The 20,336-nt window shown below is 38.8% G+C and overlaps 1 protein-coding gene across 2 annotated transcripts in view; it reads right to left on the reverse strand.

Annotated features, from left to right (window-relative positions):
* Positions 1-20,336, reverse strand: part of VCAN (versican) — a 115,354-nt gene that overhangs the window by 82,768 nt on the left and 12,250 nt on the right. For both annotated transcript variants that reach the window (XM_054186502.1, XM_054186503.1), the window contains exons 3-5: positions 15,318-15,689; positions 3,248-3,422; positions 3,006-3,133 (exon numbers count right to left, since the gene is read on the reverse strand). In XM_054186502.1, the coding sequence (XP_054042477.1) occupies positions 3,006-3,133; positions 3,248-3,422; positions 15,318-15,689 (675 nt within the window). The remainder of the gene's footprint in view (positions 1-3,005; positions 3,134-3,247; positions 3,423-15,317; positions 15,690-20,336) is intronic.

The following is a 20,336-nucleotide window of genomic DNA, read 5'->3' on the forward strand; positions in this document are numbered from 1 at the left end:
CAGCAGGTGGAGGCTGTACAGCTAATTGCCAATTATGTTGTTCACAGCAGTCACATCTTCACAGCACATACAGAACCTTCCTGCTATGTAAATAGCTTAAGGATGAGTTTTCCTACGTGCTCAGTGTTGACCTGACTCTGCTTTCTTGAAGCCAATGGTAAAACTGCAGAGGGAATTCTCCTCGCTTCTCAGATTCAGCTTACTACCACAGTAAAGTGCTTCTAGTAGCAATGCCATTATCTATTAACATAACAAAACACGCAGCTGTCATTTAGCACAGTGTCTCACACCCTCTTCAGTGCAAAAAAAAGCTTAAAAAATGTACCAGGCTAAGATGGAGTGCTCTCTCCCTGATTTGTGAGAAAAGATTCTAGAACATTTTTATAAAAGCATATTCTGGAAATCATTTATATAAAGGCTAGGTCAAACACATTCTGCCTTTGGGAAGGATGGTGATGAAACTCACCGGCATCTTTGCCTCCTGCGGTCTCATTCTGAACCTGTACTCATCTCTATGAGATTTCTGTTACTATACAACAGGCTTTGTAACCATCTTGGATAGTTTCAATGGATCCCACAGGTGAAATGATCAATCACAGTCTTCAAGTCAACCTACAAGCCCTGGTAGGTATCGTCCTGGTAGGTCTTTAGCCCTTGCCCCAGGCTATGGAGCCTTTAAGATAAAGTTTAATCAGTTTTCCAAGGAAGAAGGTAAAATGAATGTGCATGTGGTTACCTGGGCTGATAAACCAAATCTCCCCAATATTCTGTGCTAGCTTATATTTCTTAAATGCTGAAGGTTTCACATCCGAGCAGATCACATTACCACAGTCCAGGTGATACGCCACAAAGACGTGCATATGTTTAAACAGATCATCACCCAAAACAATAGGACAGAAATGTATAGCTGTCCAGAGAGGAAAGCCAGCTCATAAAGTTTGTAACAAAGAAGAATCAACTAATGTTGAAATGAGAAATTGAAAACCTATGCGTGTGCATCTTCACCAAAGAAGATTGCACAGTCTCTGCAATGTCTTTGAAGCTCATGGCCTGGTTCCAGGTTGTTCTGAGCACAGAACATTCGCCTCAGTGAAATAGGCTTCAGTTTTGAGGTTTTTAACTTACATTTTTTAAAGCTCAGTGAGAATATTTGACCCCGAGAAACTGGTGGCTCACATGTATCCAGGATAAGCTTCTCCATACTAGTTACACTTTTATGTTCTTAAGAGTGAAAGGCATTGCTCTTCATCCAGGAATGACACAGATTAGTCAAAACAACTTTTTGTAAACTAGGAAAGACTCAGATTGAATTTTAAAGACTAGATTCAGAGATGATTCAGAATTCAATCCCTTCAAGGACTGATGGAGGATCAATGTTATGAACTCTAAGTGTTCAGATGTGCTGCTCGCTGACAGATACAGATGGAACGTAAGCAAAATTAAGACAATGTTGAGCACTAACAAAATTTCATCTCTTAATTTTTTAGAGTTCCCAAGCTTATATGTTTTTTGAGTCTTTGCAAGACTTGCATTGCTTGTATTTTATAACTCTCCAAGGTGAACGTAGTCTGGGGCAGATCCTCAACTACCAAAAGTAAGAGAAAAGCACTTACTAATTTCAGTGCAAAAGTCTCTATGTCATCAGCAGGAGAAAACTTTGCATCACCTAATTTATTTCTGCTCTAAGATACAATACACTGAGCACCTTAATTTTGCAATTTCTTGTTAGAATTTTATGTACGCATACAGACAGGCTTGCTTGGAACCATGGCTTCAGGAGCACTAAACTAAATGCATACAAGCAAATGATCAGCCCAAAAGATATTTAATTAGGAACTAGAAGAATTTTTTTAGAAAGGAACAGCGAAACTAGTATGGAATAAAAAAACCTGTCAAGACAGAAGCAGTGTGACACACTCAGACCACTGCAGTAAACAGAAAATGTGCTTTGAAACCAACTTTGGTTGCAGAGTATTTCTGTACCAGAATGAAGTTCCCATGTGCATAACCAGCACAAAGCCAAAAAAAATAGGCTACAGGACAGGAAAGGCTATTTCTGCATTTATATTTTAAGCATACATATTTAACTAGTCACAGTAACGTCTAAGCATAAGGATACCTGGTGTCTGGAACACATCTATAGGCTCACTGAAAGGATATAGTTAAATTCACTTGCAGAAGAGAGACTATAATAACATCACACCTGTAATACAGAGACTTGTGCATGCTAGAACTGCCCATTCACATTTTCCTTTTTACCATCAAACTCTTTGTTGAATAAAGACCAATCATAGAGCTTAACCATGGACTGCAAGGTACCATGGGGTTCACAATATGATCCGTGGTTCATAGTTACCATGTGGCAGAATCATAATCACTCTGCTGCACTAGACCTGTTTAATTAGCAGCTTTTGCAAAGACTATGGTTGTACCACGGAACTGCAAAGAATTTTACTAAAGAAGATCCAGATTTGTCACTGGAAAGTTCTTGCTTGTTCGTTTCTTCTTGATGCTGAGATGCCCCTTTTTTAAAAAGATATTATTAAACTTAGATTGCAATTAAATATCTGTCTAATTTTATGCCACGGACATGTAAAAACCTTAATTACATACTTTATGAACTATAATACAGCTAGCACATGTACTATATCCATCTTTATATATAGATGCAGTATATATAGTTTCTCAAACATTAAATGCATTTCTTTGAAAATCCTTTTATAATGTTCAAAAAATAAGATGCTTCAAGAGCAGCTTTTGTGAGATCTACTGCACTAACTATAGCAGCTTTAAACCTGACTGTCTCTTTGTAGACTCCACTTTCGCCTTTAATTAAGGCTTGCTAGACCACAAACTATAGGTTCATTTCATTCAGTGATTCTCTTCAGATTCAAAACAGCCAGAACTTATTTTACACAGAATTTCTCATTTCTTTGCCTTTCCACATTAGAATCTCCGGTCATTTTTGAGTTTTGCAGTGCAGAGTAAATATGGACCTATCTTACCTTCCATGTGTTCCACATAGCAATACACATCATAAGTTTCATTCGGAAAACGGCGTCCATATGTTCTGACTCCTTTCTTTCCCATTTTATCTCCAAAGCAGCCAATTCTTGGATGTCTAATTGGATACCTGAAATGCAGCATGCTCATGTTAATTATTATGATAAGTCAGCATTTTAAGCCTGTACAGGATAAACATATTAATTTTGGGAAACTCTGTCAAGGGGCCTTTTAAATGTCTCACCTAACAGTCTGGTCAGACACCCAGCCAGCATCACATTGCTCAAATCCATCTTCATAGGCTGCTTTCAGTTGTTCTGGGCTTGCTATGACAGCACCATTGTCCAGGCAAGTCTGCTGAGCTTGTGTAAAATTCAGAGTATACCTGCTGGTTGCTGCACGATAGTGAAACACAACACCTGAAAAGACAAAAAACTTACATTAGTGACACATTTTGCATCATTTCTGCATCGTCGTGCTGTAGCTTTACCTAGATATTGCTCCAATGCTGAAAACAGATGGGTACAATAAAAATAGTAAAAGGCCAAGAGATACGCTGTCATATAAATGATGTCCCCCCCTCTAGTGGCTGGTACTAGTAATTATATAACACCTTATGTTATTAATATCTGTTGAAATTATATTCATCGTATACACAGAAAAAAGTAATTACACCATATGTGTGTTTTTACTGCTGTGTTACAGAAAATCATGATCAAAAGGGAGAATGAATGCTAAAATACGTCAATGACATCACATAGTTACCTGGACTCCCACTTCCAAGTGCTGGTTGGCTAATTGCACTGCAGGCAAGGTTGCTTACGATAACAGTGCTACCTGACATGTTGGCTTATTGGGCTACATGACACATCTAATTGCGAGTCAAACTGCATGACCAGACCAGATCAAGCACATCTAGTCCTTGGAAAAATCGGGCTTAAAAATAGACTTTCCGAAGCAGCCAGCTTCAGTAACTGCACGCAGAAGCGCCCACAGTCAATGGGGTATCCCTTGAGTGCTTGAGGTCTGCTAGCTGCAGTGAGACGTGGCCAATGGAGACGGCAAAAAAATTGCGCTCTTGATGCAGATTTGATAATTGGTGATGGCCCTGATGTCTGTTCCTATTCATCAAAGCTTACTATAGATATAATATTTATAAATATATGGCTGTTGGTCAATTCTTCCTAACTACTGCACACACCAGAAATGATACAGACAAAACAAAGATTGCTTTTATTTGGGGCCTTTCTGGTTCTGGAAAGAATCTCCACAATTTCAAAAGTTACTTGAGTATGTCAGACATTTGGAGGAGGAGGGCTAGAGTTAATATGGTTTTGGTTAAGACAGGATCCGTCTAGAAGCCACATTCTGTTTTCTATATACACGTAATTCCCACTGAATTCAGCAACAGCTGCACCTGCACACCTAAAACAAACCATAAAGGGCACCAACTCCGAAGTGGCAGAAAACAGATATTCCACCTTGCAAAATCGCTTCCCCCCTGTTGCCAGTGTCTTTTGCAGTTTAGCATCAAAAGGATCTCTCCTGATGATCTCTGAAAAACAACATTCAACCTCCCTTACTGCACTCTAAAATCTTCAGAAGCATTGCAACACCATAAATCATCCACTACACAGAATGGCCACAAAGCAAAAAAAATAAACCATAAAATGTTCCTTTTCTCTGATGATTTTATCAGAGTACTTCATGATGAGGAAATAACACACTGTAATACAGTTAGGGAAAATGGTGGTATTGTAGCAATAATGAATTTAACAAGTCTTTGTTATTAGAGCATCATTGAATGATGGACAAAGTGTGCTAATTTATGAGTAAATAGAAATATGGGTAACTTAGTAAAATGTTGATTCAAGAGGTTCCAACATATTTACTTTTTCTCATGCAGACAAAATTTAGTAAAATTTTGTCATCTATCAAAAGTCTGGATATGGACAAGAAATAGAAAACACACATTTTTCTTCCTGTCATGATTCACTAAGAAGATTTCTGAAATTAAAACAGAATACATTATCTGAAAAATACTCACAGGTAGGTTAAACCTCAATCATCAGACACCAATTTTAGCAAAGCTACTGGCAGAGAAAAAGGAAATAGGAAACACTGGGAATTCCCATATTTCATCATTTAATATGGAGACACACACCAGCTGCAGGCACTAACTGGAAGCTTACAGACCACGAGCATCCCCATAAAGTGCCTTTTCAGAACCGCTGACAGAACCCATCACGAACAGCCCTTCTTCCAAGCAACGATGTAATTTCAGCTTCAAATAGATCCAAGCATTGTTTGGCAACAGTGGCAAGTGAAGGATCCGCCCTGAAAAATTATGGCTATGTTTATATGAATAAATTAAATATTCCAGGTGCCTGCAATTCAGTCATCAAGACTGTTAACTTGTTAGATTAGTTCACTGCACTTTTTGGCCCAGGCCCTATAGCACTCTTCCAATTTCTGGACAGACATCAGGAGCTAGCAAAGACCAGCGACAACTTCCAACGGGCACCTTCATCCTGCGCTGTGAGCCCAAGGAGCAAAACAGCATGGATGGGGGCACCACAGCGCTCCAGAGAGCCCCAGTGCTAAAGCACAGCCTCAGACACGTTTTCTTATTAATGTGAATTATCTGTACGGGGAAACATTGAAAAGGAATGTCAGAGAGATAGCTTTACTAGCTCCTACATCCCTGCACTTTCTCTGTTATGGGGCAACTTCCAATGGCTGGTTAGGGCAAATTCACATGCAACGTGTGTTGTCTTAAGGTGTGCAAAAATTTATTTAGACCTTTGTGTATATATTTATATAGATATATGTGCGTGTGTGCATACTTTGGCTTTGTGTTCTCTAAACAACGCAGTCTGTCATCACATGTCCAACACAGAGCATTACCTTACAACATAAAAAGAGTCAGGCAACAGCAACTACCTTTGAATCTGAAAAGCTTAAAATAACAAATATATGATTTGTAGATTATTTTTCTAAGCTGTGGCATGAATTAAAATATTTATTTTAATATATTAGGAATTTAGTAACATTGGTTACTAAACAGTAACACTGTGAGCCAGTTACTTGCTGGTATAAATGAGCACGGCTCTATTCAGCAGTACAGAGCTGAATAAAAACACAAGTTCAAGTGACCTCCTTGGTGTTCTGGGTCTAATAAGAAAAGGGCAGGTTTTACACAGCTCACAACAGAAGCCAATAAAACATTTATCCTGAATCAGAAGTATGAACTCATAACAATATTCACAAGCTGGGCATCTGGCTTTACTGCATATTATTGTTAAATATATACAAACATTTTAAACCTTTTTTTTTCCATAGCATTGGTGTTTCTGCATTATACAATATTTGACACTGACTCTACAACTCAGGGTCAAACCAGAAACGCCCAAGTATGTGAAGCAATTTGTTCATTTGATTTGTTGTTTTAATTTTATTTAAAACGTATTTTATATGAGTTTAGATTCATTGCCTTTTTTTTGTGGGGTTGTTTGGTTGTTTGTTTTCTTCCCCAAGATTGCTTAACTCATGCTACATGTCTTCAACTGGGCACAAGAGCACTGCTTCTCAGTACAACCACAAAAAGTTTCATTAAGTTAGCAGGAGATGGCAACATATTTCGCTGAACTTGTATTTTTTAAAAAACTTCCTCCTGCTTAAATAAGTGCATTCTCCGCAACCAGCTATCTCACCTCTCATTTCTTCCATGTTGGAAGCAACCACTGCCCTTCTTAGTTGGCATACATTTGGGATCCCTGCCATAGTTGAATAAGGCAGGACTAAAGAGTTAATATCACTGCCAATTTAAAGTAGCTTTTGCAGTGCTGAGAAGAGCCTTTGGTCATTTGTAAATCCTGGAAAGGAACTTGGAGAATGCTTTGTTCTCCTCACCCTGATCCAAAAGGTAAACTTCACCTATTCTTAGAGTTGAAGGCTCTTCCATTTCCAGTGAGGAGCTAATGGACATAAAAGAGCCTCCAAGATGAATGGGAAGGAGGACGTCAGTATGTATAAGCCTGTGCACCAGCTGCAATAATTAGAAGACCCCCTGGGGCTAAGAAGATTAAAGTGCAGGACTTTTCATTGTTTCAGTTAAACAGAGAGAGAGGGGCAAAATCCATTGTCCGAGTTTTTGCACTTTAAAACATTTGTAAAGGATTTTTTCCCTTTGTCTATTTCCTCTCTGAAAGAAAAGGCAAGAAAGGAGTTGTCCTAGGAACAAATAAAGCAACTGGAAAACAGACTATGGCAGTATAATGTTGTCACTGAACATCTGGCAAACAAAGTCAGTGTAATTACAGGAAAGAGTAGCAGCCTCTGCAAGAAAGAACACTTACAGGAAAGTAATTTGTAGCATCCAAAATTCACTTCTGTCTGAGCAAGAGAGAATGTCTTTTAATCATTTATCTCTGCCTCAGACCAGAAAATGTAAAGTATTTCACTTTTAACAAATGAGGGCTTCCACACGTAAGAGCCTGGTTCTGTGGTTTCACACCTTTGGGTTGCAACTTTGCTTTATTACGTGCCAGGGTATCGTGCAGCAAAACCCCCTGGAACTGCAGGGGAACGGCTCCTTGGGTGGCTAATAAATTACAGTTCACTTTCTCTAGTGAGCTCACACTGCTGCAACGTGCGCTCTTGGAGTCATATAGAGCCTGAACTTCAGAAGTTGTCTCACACAGCAAAGAATATCTAAAGAGAAAAGATTATGATGGTAGCGGTTGTTAGTCTGTTAAGTTTTATGTTAAAATCTTAATCACTGTCGTGCAGACCCCTGAAACAACCCTCAACCCACCGTCAAAGCTACCACACAGTTTGGTGATCCTCCTTGCCTTTAATGAAGACGACAATTTACATTACAAATACATGCCAAAATAGAGGTTACAGGACTGAGCACTGTATGAAAGGAAGGAATAGGTCAGCATTTTCAGCTTCCTGCATGAATAATTCATTTGTGTTCCTCATTCGAGGTTTTGCACCCATCTTCTGACCCCTGTCTTAGGCTTTGGCAACCTGAGAACAGGCTCCCATTGCATCAGGAGGAGTTCCGTTGCCAAATGCCTCAGGGAACTTCTCGGCATGGGTAGAGAAAGTGCATAAAAAATCCTCTGCTCCATCTGCCCTAGCGCCTCCTCCTCTCCAGGGACAGATATTTCTTGCACTAACTCACATGTTGCTCCTCTGTGCAAAATCTTTGCATCCATCCTCCCAGAGCACTGCAGTTCTGTGCAGGTGTAGACGAGCTCCTCCGAGCAAGTCCAGAGAGGGAAAGCGGTTGATGCTGAGATTTACCTATATTTTTCTCAGAGGGGTAGACTTCTTTACTACATCTGCATTATCTGTGAATACAGGGCCAGAATTACCCGCTCAGTTATCTTTGCAGAGCAATGTACTAAGTCACACTTAGTGACTAGCTAAATAAGGACAAGACATTGCTATTTAAATTAAAATTATTTAAAAAAAAATACACAGCCTCTCAGAACTGCCCTTATACAGGAGGATGACCAACAATCTCAAAATATTTTAACCATTCATACTGTCCTCTGCTCTACCGTCCTGCATGTGAAAGCGTGCCATGCGCTGCTCGGGCTCAGGGCGCTCCCACTGAAGGTCCTCCATACAGGCTGATGCTGAAACCCCACCAGCCTGCCCATCCGCTGCCAAGTTCCCAGTCCCTACGTGAGGGACTCAGCAGCTTGACCAGAACATTTGCTTCCCTGTTCCTGGTGTGCAGTGTAGGTAAACCTTGGGTCTTTGTCACCCAGAAATAAATTTCCCTCTCCCACCTTTTGATGGCCACTACCCATTGTGCTCTTTTCTTCGGAGGCTCCTTGGAATCCACGATGCAGGAGAGTAAAACACAAGCTTAAAAATGCAGCAGTTGATGTTAATGTAGTTAGCAAGGAAGCACAGAAGTTCAACATTAAGAGGTGGTAAGGTTTCAAGACAGATAAGTCTGAAAGATTAAATAAAAGCATCTCTTCAAATGTCATACTTAAGAGATAATGAAGGGGAGTTCTGGCTGTAGAGAGAATAAATCAATTAGGTTGTCAACACACAATCTCTCAGGGCTAAAGCACAATTGAGTGGCAGCGTTCCCACATTGGAAACAACTCCCATTTATTAACATTATAATGCCTGCAAGAAAGAAGAGTTTGCATAAAAATGAAAATGTGAATTACCATCTACTCTGCTTCCCTAATTGCTGCTTCTTCCCTTTAAAAAGGTCAATACTTTAAGCCTAAGATTTTCTTTAATGGTTTAAAAAAAAAAAAAAACCGCATGCAGCAAAATACTGAAAAACCCTAAAACAGGCTCTCAGACTTGCAGCAGAATCAGACAGAAACTATCAAAATAGGCCCATGAAAACAGTGGTCTCCCAAAAACATCAGCAAGAAAAGGATAAATTGCTTTCACTATTGATAAAAAAATATTCACCATAAGATATGAAAAAACAGCAACAAAACTAGAAGGATCCCTTTTGCCACTCTAATCCCTTTAAATCAAATCATCTCTAAGGAATACAATAAAAAAAAAGAACAGCTCAAATGAGTGGTTTCTTTAATTTTTTTTCTTCTTGATTACACTTGGTCATACAGGTTATTTTTATTGCCCTAGAAGCCTAGCCTAAACTAGTCATCTAAATCTCTCTCATCATTGACCAGGCATATGAACTGTCAGAGAGCTCATCTCACCAAAACTCTCGTCAGAGAGGAGCTAAAGGTAGCATGAGCCTGTGTGTTTAGCTTAGACTAGGCACTCAATTTAAAATTCTTGGAGGGGAAATAAATCGTACCCTGACCCCAGGTTGTTTGTTTTCAGACCTGCCATCCAAGTAAATGCTGTGGAATTGCATTTGGTAAACTATTAGTAGGCAACCGAACACTTGGGGATGATCTTCAGAAGGCATTACGTGCTGGTCATCAGCCTCCACCTTGTTCCCAAATGTCTCTACTGGGATACAGTGAAAACCCACTGGTGTCCAAAAGCAGCTTAAAGTGGGAAGGAAGTGGCAACTCATGTTAGCTACTGAGAAGGGAAAACCATCTCTCTTAAATAACTGAAGGCTCCTGAGACCTGACATTTTCAGAAAACAGTGGCAAGGAAACAACTAAGAATGAAGATAAAATAACATTAAGCATTCAAAAACTGTGGCTCCTAACATGAGACAGTTTGACATGTGAGTTTAATAACATCAAGAAGGGTCAGAAGAAAAGCTCAAAACACTGTAGAAAGATGAAATTACAAGAGCTGACAAAGGAAAAGCTGATCCTGAGAATGATGGAAAATTTCAGAGGGAAGTGCAGAGAAGACAACATATGAAAGGAAAAGCAAATACGAATGACTTATTGTGCATATTTCACTTCTTGTAAGAAGTTTAAGCATGTAACACTGTGATACTGTTAGGTCCATTTTGAACATTGTTCTGATTTTCAGATAATTGCTAGAGCAGTCAGTGGGTTAAATATATCGCAGCACATTGTTAAAGATTATAGATGAAGTTAAAGAAAAAAATCCCAAATAACAAAATCAGCTACAATTTGGCTAGAAGAGTATCCCTGTCTGAGAGGTTGATGTAACTATAGCAGCAAACGGTAAAAGGAAAGCATTTCCCACAATTAGTAACAGAAAAGGAGGTATCTAGTGTGACAAAACCGCCCTTCTGCATGAGCCTGCAGACCTGTCGGCGCTGGCACTGTCCCCGGCCTCAAGGACAGCTCTGTGGTTGCGATTAACGAGCAAGGCAGGCGTCTGGCTGACCTGAAACTTCCTGCGTGGGCTAAAATTAAGTGTTTCACTCCTCTCTCTTACACTTTCACCAGTTGTAAAACGAAAATAGTAACATGCAAGGTACAGTTCAACCTAGCCCCGCTGATCTTGCAGATGAAATATGCAAAGCACCTGATAATCCATGCAAATAGGTGCTCTCACTTGATTTCAGGATTTATAAAGGCATGTAGCACGGCATGCAACATGCTTACTTGCAATACCAAAGGATTTAGATTAAGTGACCCAGCATGTCCTTCTAGTACTACATGGCTTTCCCAGATCAGATCTCCAGGACTGTACACACAACTGAGCTACCCTAGTTAACAACATGAACACAATCACTCTTGCACCCCTAATAAAAGCAAGACTGTTACGAGTTAGCTTTAAACTGAGCAGTTTAAACAGAGTTCAAATCAAATTATTTAACCTCTATCACAAGCTAATGATGCCCATACAGGTAAGTACTGCTCAGAGGATACAAGATACCATGTTAAACCAGACTATCTTGGTGATGTCTCTGAGCTCCTAGTGAATAGAATATTCACTATATAGCTATTGATACCTAAGTAGTTGGCATAGGTTGTGCCTATAACCAAAGCAAAGAAAAAGCATAGAATTATGGCACTTTCCAAGATCCTGCCATTCTTTAGAAAGATTTTACCTGTCAACAAAGGATGTAGTAGAAATATGCAATGTAGAGGCAAAGGGAATGTGGCTGATTAAACATGTATTGCCCTTGTGAACAATAAATAGCTTAACCTGCTGTGGTTAAGTGACAACCAGGAGTCCAGCTGTGGATACTAAAAATTTACATGCATTCAAAAAACAAATGGAAAAAAAAAATCTGTGCAGGATTATCTAACAAAGCCATCACCTCTGCCTCAGGAAGTCCATGGGTAACAAGTCTCTCATAGCAACAGAGTACGCAGGAAAAAGGGTTACGTTTGCCCTTTGGTATCAGCTATTGCTGCTTTCATTGGAACAGGACACTGGGACAAACAGATCTTTTGTCTGGAATAGTACAGACATGAGTTTGGTTTTGTCCTAATTTGCAAGAAGCATAAATTAGGCAACAGTTGATTACATCAAAAAAACCCAATAAATAACCCTACAGCAAGGTAGGATTCTGTGCTGAAGCATTTTGAGTCAAAGCACAGAAATACAGAATTGTCATGGTCAAAGAAGGCAGTTCTGTATTTACACTCTATCTTCTTGGTAAAGCTAGTATTTATCCTTTTGTTAATAACACATAAATCTGAGTTTTCTGAACTTCAGACGTTCATTTGGCATTTAAAAATAGCACATTACTGGATATTTACATACAAATTATCAAATTTGTCTGTTGTGATAGCTACACAGAAAAGACAGGTGCACAATTAAACACTTCTTTTGTAGACCGTCTTGGTCTCAAGACTCGGTTAAAAAAAAAAAGTTAGGCATTAAAAGTTTTAGTGTTTACTTTCAATGACCAATATAAACTGTTCAGTTTGTATAGCTTAACCTGTGAAATAAACCCTATATGCTACAGAGAAAATTATCCTTTCTTAGAAATACCATTTTTCATTCAGAATACATTCCATCATGGGTAAAATACATTCATTTGATGCACAATGAGTTCAACAAGAATTTTATATTCCTAACATACCTAAATGAAAGGCTAGAAATAGCAATTACAGCATATTTTTCTTTTTAATTCAAGTTGGCTCTCCCAGTTATCTATTACCTTACTTGCAAAAGTTTATTTGAAAAACAAACAGCACAGCTGTTTAAGCTTATCTGGCTTCATTGAAACAGGAAAATGCTTTTTGTTCGAAAGTTTCAAATGAGTTACTGTCTGCAAAACAAATGGAAAATGTGAAAATATTTAGAACTCAAGTCCTGAGGTGTTTAAAAATACCCACACAAGCAACCATACAGACCCCATAAAGTTATCATAATAACAAGGGTGTAATTTCACCTACTTCAGCAGAATAATGCAGATAAACTTAGGCCTACTTCATCTGGCCATTTCTGAGAAATAAATTAGATTATACTTAACACACATAACAGTGTTGGCAGTTAAAGAAACAGATGAATGTTGCTTTCTGAAGCATTAGTAACATTTCTTCACACACCTAAATTGCCCCACACAGGGAGTTTTGCAGAAGCTTCCTATCTTTAATAACATGATTCTGCTTCACTTTAGGGTTAAGCTATATGATCAAGCAAGTACTACCTGAGCCAAAACTACCACCTTTCTTGCATACTTTTAATCCACTGAAAAGCTAAAGCAACACTTGCCTGCCCAGTTCTCAAAGACTGCTACACAAATGCGTTTTATGTTTCACTTGTGATGAGCATAAAATGTGCAGAATAGGAAAACTGGTGATAATTTTGCCAGGATTTCATGGGTTGCCCGGGAAGTGCCAGCCCCAGCTGCTCTCGGGAGAGCTGACCAAGGCACAGTGCTGAACCACACCAGCCGCCAGCTCTGAAGTCATTGCAATTAACATGGAAAGATCTCCCCGCTAACGACGCTAACGCTAACGACAGGCAGCGAAGAACGCACAGAGAGTGTACAGAAGATCACGTCTCTCCAATTGTTATCACTTTGGGGTGCAGATTTAAAAAGACAACATAATGGAAATAAATTACGTTTAGGACTTTTTTTTTTTTTAAATAAAAGCTGAAATCACAAAAAAACATAAAGCCATACCGAAATGAGGGCGGAAGATTTGAACAGCAACAGTCACATGAAACCCCTATGAGTCTGATAAACGGCATGTGTTTCTTTAATGTAGAAAAGGGACAATGGAGTGCACAAATGACAATTTAACAATGCTACTGTCCATTTGGGTCAAGATCTGGCTTTTTGCCCTGCTGAAATTTTGACATTAAAGCAATCATGGAAAAGAACAGATACAAAAAGAAAATGGAGTGTGTTAAACTTTCTTTCAATTAAAAAAAAAAAACCAAAACTCAAAACAGATCACCTCATCTCATTGCAGAATTTCGCAGGAGCACTAACTACAGAAGCTAAAGTATTGCCATAAATCATCAGATATTTTATTGTAGTAAACATCTGCTGCTCCTGGATATAGATATGTTGTCAAGGGAGTACTTGAAAAGGAAAAAGGAATGCCAGGTACAGTAGTTACTGAAAAATAATGTTCAAAACAGAATTTCTTTTGCTTTTGCCATTAGGACTAAACAGCTTGTGAAGTTATACAGACATTAATGGTCACACTGATTTATTGTATTTCCAAATTAAGACCACACCTTCAAAACCTTTCACTGAATCAGTGCCAAAAGACTGCTCAAGTTAGGTTAAGCATATTGGAAGAACAATGCAGTATTAAGCTCACAAAAAAAATCTTAGCCAAAGCCATAATTTCCAGCAGCAGATATTAATATTTGTTTTGGGATTCAGTCATTTGAGTAAATAATGAACTTTCAAAAAACACCTAAGTGCAAAGGAGCGCAAGGCAGAGCCCAAACTAAGGCTCATGCGAGCTGGTACATCCACACAGCACAGTGTTATTCTAAGCATACAGAGTAATTTGGGTCCAGAATTTGCATTTACGTGGCACAGAGCCTGGGCTAATACGTCCTGCCTTTCAGCACAGTTTGTTAGCTCAGGCTCAGTGCCAAATTGACAGGGCTATACAGCACCAGGCTCTGGAGCAGTACTCATTGTGCTGTAGAATCAGCCTCTTAGGAGAAAAACACCTATAGATCAGATGCTCATTTGCCACTTACGTGCTCCTGAAAGTCTTGTCTCTTCTGCCTCTTTACATGTACACTTTTTCCCCTCTAAGTTTTGGACAGTATTTCTTTACGGTGATGGCAAACAAACTCTTAACCCTGGATCCTCCACATGGAAGAACATTAGCAGCCACCTTCCTACTTTTTTTCATGCGACTTCTGCCAGATGGGTTTCCTCCTACTATCCAACCTTTATTACTGGGACAAAAGAAATTCTGCCTTTGTGCTTGACATTCCTGTCACAGAAAGACTGGCTCTCAGTTTTATTGGAATTGTGGTTTTGTACATCAAGTATCAAGACAGGCCAACCACAGCTCCAGTAGCAAGACAGTTGCTTCTTTTTATCCTACACAATTAAAAAGAAACTTCTTCTGCCTGCCAAGTCTGTCTTCTTGTAAAGACAGTGGCATTTTCAGACAGATGTATTAGTACTATATGTATCATGTTTCAAAAGGGCTGGTTTGAGAGAAGGAGCTTGTCTTGCAAAGGGTATAAAACCAATCAAAGTATCAAACTACTTTGGGAATACGCAAACAGCATTTGTTCCAGCAATCAAGAGGAGCATCCCCAAAGGTGTAAGTAAGAAATGAGAGAGCTATGGATCGGAAAAGATTTGTAAGAATAAATAAAAGACAGAAAGAGAATAGGAAGAGTCAACAGTTAAGGAAGAGTAAGTATCTAAAGATGCTCCTTTAAATGCTCTATATATGTTAATTACTAATTTTGACTGTTTTAACTGGAATCACCGTTGACTACAAATGAAATAGATAAGTCCTTACCCTCAACAGCCAATGATACAATGCCTTGTGTGTCTTCAACTCCGTACATAACATCACAGCGATACACCCCTGCATCACTTGCACGCAGCTTAGAGAAAGTCAGCGAAGCATCACCGGTCTCCTCCGAATGGGTCGGAACAGACACTCTGTCCTTGTAGCTTTGACCTATTTTGATGTTGCCATTTTGGGCCACCAGGACTGTGGTTTCTTTTGCGTCTTTTCCACTTTTATCCAGTTCAACTTTTGACCATTTGATTCGAAGATATTCAGCTGCATAGCTGGAGGCTATAGTGGGTGTGGTTGAAAAGAAGCATGGCAGGACTGAAGTTCCAGAGAGGGATCCCTTTACCAGGGTTTTTTTTTCTGCTTTAACTAGACAAAGGGCAGAAAGAGGGAGAGAAAGGAGAAATCACATTAGTGGAACAGCAAAATCGGAAACAGATACATTTCATTGTTATTTAACGATTCACAGTCATGCAAGACCTGGAATCCATGAACCTTAGCTGATTTTTAACAGGACTGATCAGTATAAGCTAAAAAAGAGTTTGCACTGATATCCTAGGCTGCTGATGGAGCCCTTCTCTGATTGGGAAAATTTAATTCACTTCTCTCTGACTTATTTTGTCCATTTGTTATAGTCACCAAGTTATTCACCTTCTGCAGAAACTGTTTTGAAATTTTAGATGACGGATGAACTGTAAGAGCTATGCTTTTTTGACTTCACAGGAGGAAGACTGCTCTTCACTGAAAGACGGTGAGTTACCTCACATGCATTGCTGTCCAAAAGCACACATACAGGGGAGCTGGTGTTTACGCCTTGCCTTACCTCACAGTAGCTTGTTCATTTGCTCCTGTACCAAGAGTAAAACATAGTCCATGACTTTGCAGACACGACATGCCTTACTCCATTATTCCTTAAGGGTTAACTCTTTTTATTGCATACATGCTGAAACAAAAGCCTTTCCAGTGAGATTCTCCCAAATAGTCATTCTTTTAAAATGATTTCCTTGTAGCCTCAGGGACTTTAACACGTTGCAGTAATAAAGTATTTCAGGATGTTAAAGCAAAGAAGGAAGTAAAGCACACAGAAAGTCCCTACTTGGCTCAAACTTGACATGATAGGACCTTTATCATTTTTTATGACATCTCCAGCTGCAAACACTTTACAGTGAAATGCTTCCATCTGACAATATCCTGAGGGGAAAGTTGACTACTGTTCACCCAACCTGCACACAGCAACTGTCTGAAGAGAGGATTTCTGTTAGATTTATTTTTTTATGTGATGTTATTTCACTATACATAATGGTTTAATGAAGATAAAAAGCTGATGCAAAACAGTATCTATCTCACTTCTTTCACTGTTCTGCACTCTAACATTTTTGAAAGGTGGAACGTGCTGATCATTAATTTGAAGTGAGCTAGGATTCACAAACTTTAGAAATACAATAACTTCAAATATAGCCACCAGCAGAATGATACATGAAATAGGAGACACCAGCACATGAAAATTATCTAGCTATTTATCTATCATCAAAAATATTTTCTTTCCATAAAAAGTAGAAGATTTGGCGGGGGGGGGGGGGGGGAAAGAAGGGGGGAGAAAAAAAGGAAAAATTGCTCATAAGGTTGATAATTTTTAACAGTGACAGATTACTTTATGCAGGATAAAGTATTAATAAATTATCTTGAAAGGTTCAATACAAGAATCATCACTTGATGGCCAAAGATGTTACTGCGAAAACAACCAAAAAAAACCATGGACTAACCAAGAAAGACCCAGAATTTTGAATGGAAGTCCTCAAGTCCGTTCCACCCATGCCTACCTAACTAGAAATTCTTGGGAACACAATGCAGTTACACTCAAGACGACTGTATCAAAACTGATTAGACCAGAGAGAGTATAACAACAATGGGGTAGTGCTGTGCCAAAACAGCTGCGTTGCACCCAAAGCTCAGCTGAAAACATGGAACGGCACTGTCTGAGTGCAAGATGCTCACTCCGTGATTCAGGCACGTAGTGAGATTTTCATTCTTCCATTAACTAATAAACAGAGACCAGTGATCATACAACCCACATTTAATAGTCAAACAAGCTAAACACTTCATACAATTTGGGCCCAGACCTAGCAAGAATCTGTTTGTGAAACAGGGAAAGACAACACCAGGTCCAATATAAAACTGAAAACTGGAGAATTCACAAGGCTTGAAGACCAGTTACTGAAGACTAAAGATGATCTCAAAAGCTTTGATTACGTACAGATTTCTTCAGGAAAAAACATTCCATTGAGGGTTTGGTTTTGGTTTGGTTTTTTTTTTTTTCCACACGGAAATAAAAACTCAACTCATCTAGAGTGAATTGGTTTGTTAAAAACCAGAAAGGACTGATTTTATTCTGAAGATGTACAGTATGGAAACACTACTGTCTTTTATATCACCTCTAATTTCTTGAAACTTCATGGACTTACAGTGGGGTAGAGATAAAGAAACAGAATACTCAGTCCTATCAGGTATGATGGAGTTACTGCCAAATTGCACAGGTGGGAGATTAAAATCAGTCTCAAAATATTTAGTATTTATTATGATCTCTTGTCATCTATATACATTACAGGAACTTCTTAAGTGAAAAATGACCTGGTTGGTTATAATTACTCTGACTGACAGAATTTTAATAAACTTTTGAGAACATTGTTTCTGATTATGAGTGATCTGGAATATCAGTACTGAACCCTGAGGAAATCTCGTCTCTTTAAAATTTGTGTCTTCACATCAGCAGACTGAAACCCTTGGCAAACAACACATATCATCATGATATGCAAACTAAATGTGTCCTAAATTGGGCTACACCCCAGAGTATGAGACCATGTAGCTACAAACATGCCTGTCTAACTGCAGAAAGCATTATAAAACGTTATTTAAAAGCACTCTTTGCTTTGATGAGAGGAAGGGAGAAGAAGAGAGGAGAAGCTTTTCCCTACTGAAAATAAATATAATATTTGGCACGGAAACATAAGGGTAAGTGATGTTTCTGCACAGTTCCAAAAAGCTTGATTTCTTGCAGCAGTCCAAGCTAGTTAGTCAAGCAGAATTCACTGGCCAATGCAGAAAGCATCAATATCTTCTATTAATCCATATAGCCTCTTTGTTCCTTTAGGAGTTTCTCTATGCTTATACTCCATGTTATGTGTCCTTTTCAGCCACTATCAATAGTATGTGATAGACCATCCCAAAAATACAAACAAAACCTTTTGTAACTGTTCATAAATTTGAACATAAGGTGAGAAAAACAGGTATTTGCCAATTCACTAGTTAGGAGATTCCCTAGTACCAAACATTGTTTTATAGCATATCTCTACCCTGCTGCATAGGAACTAGAATACTTGTAACATCATATACTCTTAAACAAGAGGACAGTTTTGAAATTACTAAGCTGGATGGTGATCGGTATAAGCATTTTTTTCTGTTGCCAACTAATACATATCACTCAAGCATAATTAGTTCATTAGGGAAAATATATAGACAATAAAGAAATAAAATACACAGCTAAATCCAAATCACCTGGCCACAAACACTTATCTTGGCAGATCTCCCAGCAAAGTCAATGGGAGCCTTGTACAAAAGGATGGGACTACAGAGTCAGGCCGAGAGCAGCACAATGCAGTCAGATTATGGGCAGATTCAGTAGATACCATGCCTTAGCAGTTGGGTATTTTTTTCCTTCCCCGTTTAAATGTTAAATATCTGTAGCATCTGAATAAGTAGCAGTAACAGAATGCAGAATTAAAATTTCTCCCATGCGATGTCCTGACAGAAGACAGTCCTGTCAGGTCTAACTTACTGGGCAGGATTCTCCCACAACTTATTACTGTCTTATTTTCTCCAAACCTAAAGCTATGGCTATGCATTTGTATCGGTTTATCATGGGGATGATGGCAGGTAGTTTCACCTAAACATGAGGAGGAACTTCTTTACCCTGAGAGTGGCAGAGCCCTGGCAGAGGCTGCCCAGAGAGGTGGTGGGGTCTCTGTTTCTGGAGACATTCCAAACCCTCCTGGACGCGTTCCTGTGCCACCTGCTCTGGGTGACCCTGCTCTGGCAGGGGGTTGGACTAGGTGATCTGCAGAGGTCCCTTCCAACCCTGTGATTCTATGCGGCATACTCTTTCTTTAAAAAAAAAATAAAATTAAAATTCCAGCTTGCTTTTTCATGCTTTTTTTCACCATAAAAATTGCCTTAGGTCCTCCCAGTCTACCATTTCACCTGCAAAGTCAGATTACCCTACCAATGACGTATAGCTCGACATCTTCTTTTTTTTTGAAGTGGGAAACAACTACAGAACATCTTTCTTGACAACAAAGTTTCTTTCCCTAGGATTCTTTCTACATTTTTTTTGTTGTAAATGTTACAAAATTCTTAAAATAGAAATCTAAAAAACGAAAAAAAAAAAGTGGGACAGAACTCTGCTCTGCCCTGTTGTATTACATTAACCATAATGACCACACCAGTAGGTCCATAATGGACAGTAAGTCAAAAGAAAATAATGTCCTACATGAAGTGACACTGCTTAGAGGTGCAATTTTCCTATGGAATTAAGTTTAATTGAACAGAATGCTGCTGCTGAGTAAGCAGAAAAAAATCACATGCCTGAAGAATAATAGATTCTGTTTATTTTAAGACAAATTTATGACAGAAAAAAAATGGAATCTCATTTTTTAATTCATCTAAACATACACTTTACTGCCCTTACTATCAGCAGCAATAGAAAGGATCAATGAAACTATGTATTCTGTAAATCTGACTACTAACACTGAGCCTAAGAGAAGTCTTTTCATTAACCACAAATCTTTTAAGGAAGGCAATGATAAATTAAAATGAATGCACTGCTTACACAAATTTGTATGAAACTCTGAGAGCAGAGGTAACAGACTGAGACCCAACAAAACCCCTCACTGAGTTCTACACCGGGTGATTTTTGGTCTGAGCAAGGAGAATAAGAGAAGGTGGCATTGAGTGACAAAGAAT

This window comes from Rissa tridactyla, chromosome Z (assembly GCF_028500815.1).
Source record: "Rissa tridactyla isolate bRisTri1 chromosome Z, bRisTri1.patW.cur.20221130, whole genome shotgun sequence".
Classification (NCBI taxonomy): Eukaryota; Metazoa; Chordata; class Aves; order Charadriiformes; family Laridae; genus Rissa; species Rissa tridactyla.